Raw genomic sequence first — 8,286 nt, forward strand, 5'->3', positions numbered from 1 at the left:
CCTATAGGAAGTTGCTATCTTCCCCACCACGCGGTTATCAAATCAGCTAGCACGACAACAAAGGTACGGGTCGTATTCGACGCCTCCGCGAAAAATGATAAGAGACTTTCTCTCAACGACACCTTATTAGTCGGACCTACAATACAAGACACATTAGTAGAACATTTATTACGATTCCGGACATATCGGTACGTATTAACAGCGGATATTGAGAAAATGTATCGGCAAATATGGATTCATCCAGACGATCGTCAATATCAACGGATATTTTGGTGACATAACGAACAGATTCGCACGTTCGAACTTAATACGGTAACATTCGGAATAGCGTCAGCACCGTTTCTTGCCATACGAACCATCAAACAACTCGCGAAGGATAAAGGTGCTAATTATCCACTCGGAGCCAAAATACTTAACCGCGATCTATACGTAGACGACCTCATTACGGGAACTGATAATGTCGAAACCCTCGGAAGGATACGCGATCAGACTATTGAAATGTTAAAACGAGGCGGTCTTAATATATGACAGTGGGCGTCTAACTTCCGACCGGTACTCGAAAATTTAGACATAAAAAACATCGATGTCGAGCTCTGCTCTGGGGAAAATCCTATTTTAAAGACACTCGGTATTTCATGGAACGCACATCATGATTGTTTAATTTACTCCGTCGCGCCAGTAGATATTCGCGAAAGAATTACCAAGCGACGAATTTTATCCGAAGTCGCAAAGATCTTTGATCCACTCGGACTTCTAGGACCCGTCATTCTAACAGCCAAAATTTTCATCCAAGACTGCTGGAAAACACACGTCGACTGGGACGAATCGGTACCCAATACGTTACACACCTCGTGGATAGAGTTCGCAGAACAATTGACATTAATTGACAGTTTAACGATAGAAAGACGCATCACACTCGACGACCCGATTGACGTGCAGGTGCATGGTTTTTGCGACGCGAGTCAATCTGGTTACGGCGGCTGCTTATATGTAAGATCGCGAGATGAATTCGGTAACACATATTTACGTCTACTTTGCGCGAAAGGTCCTGTCGCTCCCCTTAAGGATACCACTATACCACGTTTAGAGCTATGCGGAGCATTAGCACTCGCGCGATTATATAGAGAAGTCCGAACTGCCGGCGAAATGAAACCCGACAAGATAACCTTTTGGTCCGATTCGATGATTGTACTGGGTTGGCTGAAAAGAGACTCCAATACGTTAAAATTATACACGGCGAATCGCGTGCGCGAAATACATGATATCTGTGAAAATATCACATGGCAACATGTGCGATCCGAGGACAACCCAGCGGACGCTTTATCTAGGGGACAACTTCCGCGCGATTTTTTGAGGAACGAGGCATGGTTCCATGGACCACCCTGGCTCGCGCGACCAGGGACTGAGTGGCCCAACCCGACGGAAGGGGAAATTCTCGAATTACCGGACGTAAAGGGATTGTCGGTTTTAACGACGCGAATCGAATCCGGAAATGTATTTCAGCGATTCTCCGATTACGCGCGATTATTGAAAATTGTAGCTCGATGCCGACAATGGCTTAAAACTAACTCGTATAAGGGAGAATTGTCGACGGCGGAAATAACAGAAACGGAACGACGCGTTTTAAAGATCGTACAAGGCGAACAATTTCACGCCGAAAGGGAAAGAGTAGAAACAGCGGGGGGAGTCAAGAGCACAAGACTAGCCGCGTTAGATCCGATCCTCGACGAAGAAGGCTTAATTCGAGTGGGGGGCCGACTTCGAAACGCGAATTTAAGTTTCTATGAGAGATGTCCGATATTATTGCCCTCACATCATCACGTCACTGATCTCCTTATCCGAAAATTCCACGAACAAAATTTTCACGCTGGAATACAGACTACCCTCTATGCTCTTCGACAACGGTTTTGGCTTCTCGACGGTAAAAATCAAGTGCGAAGAATCGTACGTCATTGCGTGTGTTGCATTCATTTCCGTGCATCCGGCATCCGATATAAAATGGGGGATTTGCCAGGCTCTCGAGTGCAGGAAACCACTGCATTCTCCCATGTCGGAGTAGATTTTTTTCGGGCCGATCTACGCGAAGGAAAAGAAATACCGTAATAAGGGTCGCGTTAAAATATACGGGTGTATCTTTATTTGTATGACTATAAAGGCGGTACACATTGAATTAGTCAGCGATCTGACTACGGATGCTTTCTTGGCCGCGTTCAGGCGATTTGTGGGTCGAAGAGCTGTTCCAACTCACGTTTATTCTGATAACGGAACCAACTTCGTCGGGGCTAATAACCAGTTAAGGGAGCTATACGCCCTGATGGAATCGAACGAATATAAAACTAAGGTCCGTGATTTCGCGATAGATCATAGGATATAGTGGCATTTCAATCCACCCCTCTCACCTCACTTTGGCAGTTTATGGGAAGCAGCGGTCAAATCTTTCAAACATCACTTTAAGCGGGTCGTCGGGGAACTTCTCTTCACGTATGAAGAACTAACTACCTTCGCGATCGAAATCGAAGCTATCTTAAATTCACGCCCGTTATGCCCCATCTCGTCAGATCCGAATGACGTGACAGCACTAACACCCGCACATTTTTTAGTTGGAAGACCTATTACGACATTACCGGAGGAAGATTATGTTCAAACTCCAGCCAATCGACTGTCCTCCTGGAAACATATCACGAAAGTGCGACAAGATTTCTGGCGACGCTGGCATATTGAGTATCTACGAGAACTGCAGAAACGACAAAGGTGGATACAACCCAAGCAGAAAATCGAAAAGGATTCCGTCATCGTTCTCATCGACAAGAATCAACCTTGCATGAGATGGCCGTTAGGCCGGATCGAGAACATACATCCAGGAGAAGACGATGTAGTACGAGTTGTCACCGTGAAGACGGTCCACGGAATTGTCAAGCACAATGTAACAACTATTTGTTCATTGTTAAATCATTGTTAACTTTTTTATTGTCTTTAAGACCCAACGGTTCCCTTGTACGTACAAGAAAGTCGCCTGGCCAGCGATAATTCGAGAATGCTGACTAAGTCAGCAAAAATACGCTGAGCGATTCAGCGAATACGTCTAGCGTTATATCATAAGCAATCGAATGAACATGTTCAATAACTTATACAACTAGCGATGTACTTAACTGATTCAATGACCTAGGTCGAAAGTATTGTAAATCGATGATAATAAGCGCACAACACAACACATGTATTAAGAATATCATTGATCGTTACACTCTCAACGGGGGGAGTATGTACGATCCAAAAGGATCATACGGTAATTAGCAGTATTCAAAATTCGCGCGCATCCACCTCCATCGATTAAAGGTCTAGAGTGATACTCATGGTGAGCATCGATCAACTACTAGTAACTACCGAAGCGCCCCTCTAGTCACCCCCACCTCTCGCCTCCCCACTTCTTACACCCAGTCCGCACGCCCTGCGGGGCCAGTACAAAAGGACATTCTTCCAGTCCATTATAGAAAGCCTGTGAATACATATCGAAATCAAAGGAGTTAAGTTAAGTTAGTTAAGGAACGTAAGCGAAGCGAGCGAGAGGTGAGATCTTTCCATTATATACATTTTATATCGACGGTATTTTCCCGCGTGGTAATACCACGTGGTGGACTCTCATTTTTATAATTAAACAGCATCCAGGGTTTTTATGCCGCAAGGCTTTTCCCTGACGAGCCAATAAAAAAAGGCATTGTTTCTTTGTTTGGCTCAATCACGTGTTTTATTTTACACCTTAACCTAATCCATTATTCTCCACTTCATAGCATACAATTAATGATCAGAGGAATTTTCATTGAAGAATCTTTTGGTCAGAACAGTCCATTTAGAACCGCACTTGCTTACCGGATGTATAGTCGGTTTGGGAGCTGCTTGTGGCCCTCAACGTTTGAGGTCTGTCAGCCACGCTGCAGGTTGGTTGTTGCTGCCCCGTGCAGATTTCTCGAAGTTCAGTTCCCTCTTCCATTTCCGATGTAGATTTAAAGTCTCTTCTGGTCTTCAAGTGGAGGAGTAATCCAGTTATTGAGCCCCAAATAGCACCTAATAGGTGTATGCTCCACCCATACACTGTGTGCAAGGCGTAGCCACGCAGAATAGAGTCGATCACTAACTTAACTAGTTTGAATATAAATACAATGCCCAATATTGCAGCACTGACTGACCCGAACTTCAAAAGTCCGTTCCACACTCGTGACGTTACACTTTCCGCAAATTTGTTTATATCATGCTCACTCACAAAGTTCATTAGGTTCAAAGTTTCTGTGGGCACCTTTTGTCCTGCTGCTCCCCTGGCAATCGTGTTTAATATAGAAGGTTGTTCCACGGGAAACATTACGTGGTCTCTTAAGTTGTCCAAATCGGCCTGCGAGTAGATTCCACTCGTAGCCAAGGATCCTGCATCGGTATATTTCCACAACATTTCCGTGCTTGGTTGCAAAATTTGTGGATCCCCCACGTAAGTTGGTTTGGGTAGCAGCTGGTACCAAACCCCTTCGACCAGATATTCCTTTGGTAGTAGTGCACTGCAAGACTCCTCGGTTCCCCTACTGACCAAAATTCTAGACTTGGGTTTCAGATACATGCTAGTGTTCTGATAAGTTACCGGGAGCTCGCGATAGCACTCATTTGAGTGCCTGACCTTCACTGGGACTGGGGTGCATTTGATGATGTGTGCAACTTCGCCGCCTATCACCGCCATGTATCCCGGCTTCTTCATTACTGTGTAAGCAAACACATCGGGGAGAATAGTTGCCAAAGCCAGCGCGTTCCTAATTACTTGTTTCTCCAAATTGCACCTTTGTTGCAATATACTGTGGTATAGTGATTCGAGTTGCTCTCGATGATGTTTATCTACGTATACGAATTTCGAATTTATGTAGGCGAATAGATCCATATTATCTGGTGTTATTCTTGCCTTTGTCGTAAACGTCTGTCCTTGTTGTGTTTCCAATATGAATAATTTAGGATGTTCTGTCCTGATCAAACTATACCCACAGATATTATACTTTTCCTTGCTGACTAACGCGAAGGTTGTATCTCCCTCGGTTACCGTATACATTGTTGATAGTAGTGAGGTAGTGATAGGTGATGTTATCTTTGTTGCTCGACCTTCATACAAGGCCGTGTACTGTTCGAAGTTGCACGCTGATTTCGGAAATATTGTCCAGAAAGCATTCCCATTTTCATCCGTGAGGCACGACCCCTGTGAAAAAGTGCATCGGACGTGCCCTCCCAGTGAAATCACATCGTCACTAACTTTCACAGTGCCCGTATATGTTCTGATGTTCGTTCGCACTACACTTTGCACTACTACACTGTCCCACGTTCCGTCGGTATCTGAGTACGGCGTGCCATGACACGCACCGCCGGTCGTTATAGAGCCTGCCAGTGTAACACTCCGAAAATCGGTCGTATTCACGCGTAATCCATTCAACTGAGTAAACGAGTTCAAGGAAAGTGCACCGGTGTTAACGATAGATCGGCAAACATCGGCAGACACATCCATCAAATATATGCGGCGTCCGTTGTGAACAGCTGATATGTGTGAGTTCATGCCGCAATAGTAGATGGTACGGTCGACTTCAATCCGACACTGATATACCGGTGTCGTCTCATAATCAGTCAGCTGCAACAGCTGTACGTAGGTCGTCGTCTTGTTGGGCGTCTTGGTGGGGAGATTGCACTCCCCCGTTTCTAGCAATGATATCGTTGTTATGTTGGCGGCTGTTCCGCCGCAATCGTATCCCAACAATGCAGAAGCTACGTTGACGTAAAAGATGATGATGCAGCAAAGTTCGGAATGCATCTTCTCTGTTGCAAACGTACAGCTCGTTACAAAACTACGTGATATACAAATAAAAACATAAAGATATACATATTATAACTATGTCGGTTCATGAAGAACATTCTAATTCTTTTGTCTAGCTATCTTTACCTTGTCTCGATGGACAATTTTGCTCCCATTCTTGTAGCTAATTTTAATATTATTTCTAGGCAGCACTTCTAGAATCTGGTGGGGGCCAGTGTATTGATCTCCAAATTTAGGTGTCGGTTGTTTTAAAAGATAAATATTTTGTCCGACTGCAAGATTTTGGCCTCGAGCATTTCGATCATAATACAATTTTGATTTTATCTTTGCACCCACCAGGTTCTGTCTTGCTATTTCCTGGGCTGTCCCAATCTTATGAACTAGATCTGTATAATATTTCAAATACGTATTTTCCAATCCAGTATCACTAACCGCTGTTCCCGAAGGAACATTCGCTTGCCTGCCGAATACTAACTCGTGAGGGGTGAATCTTGTTCCCTCATGAGTACTAGTGTTGTACGCGAACATAGCGTGAGTGAGCCACTTATCCCACTCTTTCTTTTTATTAATGAAATGTTTTAAATACTCCGTCAAGACTATATGGGAACGTTCAAGCGACCCATTTGATTGCGGATGGAACGCTGTTGTTCTAATTTGTTTGCAATGATATTGCTTCGCTACCGCCCTTAGTAGGGAGCTCGTGAAATTTGCTCCCTGATCGGTCAAAATGGAGCGTGGAGCTCCGAAAACATTGCAAAATTTTTGGACCATAGCCTCCGCAATATCGACTGATGTTGCTGTTTTAAGGGCCACCGCAACGAAAAATTTCGTTAATGAGTCTTGCATAGTAAGGATATACTTATTTCCCTTTCTTGTCTTGGGAAGTGGTCCAACGATATCCATGGCAATCTTATCGAATGCCGCTCCCGGAGTATCGGTTAGTATCATTGGCTCCTTGGACTTAACTCTAACTAATTTTTTTATTTGGCAACTTTCACAATTTCTAATAAATTCCTGTATATCCTTTTTCATATTTTGCCAATGATACTTCTGTCTAATACGATTATATGTTTTGGTTACACCCTTATGTCCACCGATAACCGACGAGTGGCATTCCATAAGGATGTTCAATCTTTGATCTAATTCTGGAATTGAAACCTTATTAGGGCAAATCACAATTTGGCAGTTTTCGGACTCGAAAGTATTACATAGTACCCCATGGACGCGTGACCACGGTATGCCATCGATATAGGTCGTCTTTGCTATGCTAATTGATTCTAGGCTAAGTTCGCGTACAACGGAAAGTAATGCGCCAATTGTTTCGACTAGTATTTCAAATTTAGTAGCATTAGCGGCATGTTCCTTAATGGGTATTATTATTAATTTATATTTCCCAAAGTTCGTTACCCTTGCGCGAGCTAACACTAGCCGTTCTAATTTTGGGAGCTGTTTATTTTCGTTTAGAAGTTGGGCACCTTCGTCGCACGGTGTACCGTCAAGATCTGTAAAAACTACCAGGTTGTCACGTCTCAAATATAGTGAGTCTCTTGTTTCTTTTATATTATTTGTCAGCATTCCTAAGTTCGCGTCTAGCCTTGTCGGTGTCTGTTCGTCACTGTCAGCAGAATCGCTGTTGCCTTCAACGTCAGAGTGTACGTCACTTATCTTATCACTAACAGCGGAGGTCGACGTCACGTCAGAGTCATCTGTCTCGTCAGATGCTGTGTCAGGTTCCCAGTCTTCGTCATCTTTCGTTGTGCGTCTGGTATTGAATCGCACCGGACTGTCATCCGAATCACCTGCATATATAGGGAGTATGTTTTTCGTCTCCATCGGATTTCGGGATAAAGCGTCAGCATTGGCATTTGCAGTGCCGGGTTTATACACAATTTTAAAAGAATAATCGGCTAATTTAAGACACCATTTTGTAAGTCGCGAAGTTGGGTCCTTGATCGATTTTAACCAAACTAAGGGTTTGTGATCGGTTATCAAAGTAAATTCTCTGCCATACAAATAAGGCCTAAAATAATTTACTGCGTACACTATTGCCAAAAGTTCTCTTTCAATCGTAGAGTAATTCTTTTCTGCTTTGTTCAAAATTCGCGAGCAGTATGAGATCGGTAAATCCTTTCCAACAGGACCTTGGCTCAAAACGGCACCAATTGCATAGCCGGATGCGTCTGTTGTTACGTTAAAGGGCAAGGCAAAATTTGGGTACTGTAAGATCGGTTCCTTGCACAAGGCTTCACGTAGCGAACAAAATGCACTTTCTTGGGTAACTCCCCAGCAAAATGATGCATCTTTTTTTAATAAATCCGTTAATGGTTTTGCTACTTTAGAGAAGGCAGGAATAAACCTCCTTTAATATCCGGCAAGTCCTAAAAATTGGCGAACTGATTTTGCGTTACTCGGACGCGGAAATTCCCTGACAGCTTCTAGTTTCTTTGGATCTGGTTTTA

The 8,286-nt window shown here is 43.7% G+C and overlaps 2 protein-coding genes across 2 annotated transcripts; one reads left to right on the forward strand and one right to left on the reverse strand.

The window, feature by feature from the left end:
• Positions 1-230: 230 nt before the first annotated feature.
• Positions 231-2,959, forward strand: LOC149032294 (uncharacterized). Its single transcript, XM_089173396.1, has 4 exons — positions 231-272; positions 532-2,055; positions 2,156-2,341; positions 2,456-2,959. The coding sequence occupies exons 1-4, from the start codon at positions 231-233 to the stop codon at positions 2,957-2,959; spliced, it is 2,256 nt and encodes a 751-aa protein (XP_089029522.1).
• Positions 2,960-3,844: 885 nt separating this feature from the next.
• LOC149032295 (uncharacterized) lies at positions 3,845-4,912 on the reverse strand. Its single transcript, XM_089173400.1, has one exon. The coding sequence runs from the start codon at positions 4,910-4,912 to the stop codon at positions 3,845-3,847; it is 1,068 nt and encodes a 355-aa protein (XP_089029526.1).
• Between the last annotated feature and the right edge of the window lie 3,374 nt (positions 4,913-8,286).

Source organism: Polistes dominula, unplaced genomic scaffold, assembly GCF_049000335.1.
Source record: "Polistes dominula isolate Pdom_NZ unplaced genomic scaffold, Pdom_raw_medaka contig_280, whole genome shotgun sequence".
NCBI classification, from domain to species: Eukaryota; Metazoa; Arthropoda; class Insecta; order Hymenoptera; family Vespidae; genus Polistes; species Polistes dominula.

Excerpts from the sequence above, each read along its gene's own strand:
- LOC149032294 (XM_089173396.1), top strand. The coding sequence starts at position 231 with ATGGATTCATCCAGACGATCGTCAATATCAACGGATATTTTG. Across the intron at positions 2,056-2,155 it reads CTGCATTCTCCCATGTCGGA|GCGGTACACATTGAATTAGT; the intron begins GTAGATTTTTTT and ends ATGACTATAAAG. Across the intron at positions 2,342-2,455 it reads CGAACGAATATAAAACTAAG|CGGGTCGTCGGGGAACTTCT; the intron begins GTCCGTGATTTC and ends CATCACTTTAAG.
- LOC149032295 (XM_089173400.1), bottom strand. The coding sequence starts at position 4,912 with ATGGATCTATTCGCCTACATAAATTCGAAATTCGTATACGTAGATAAA.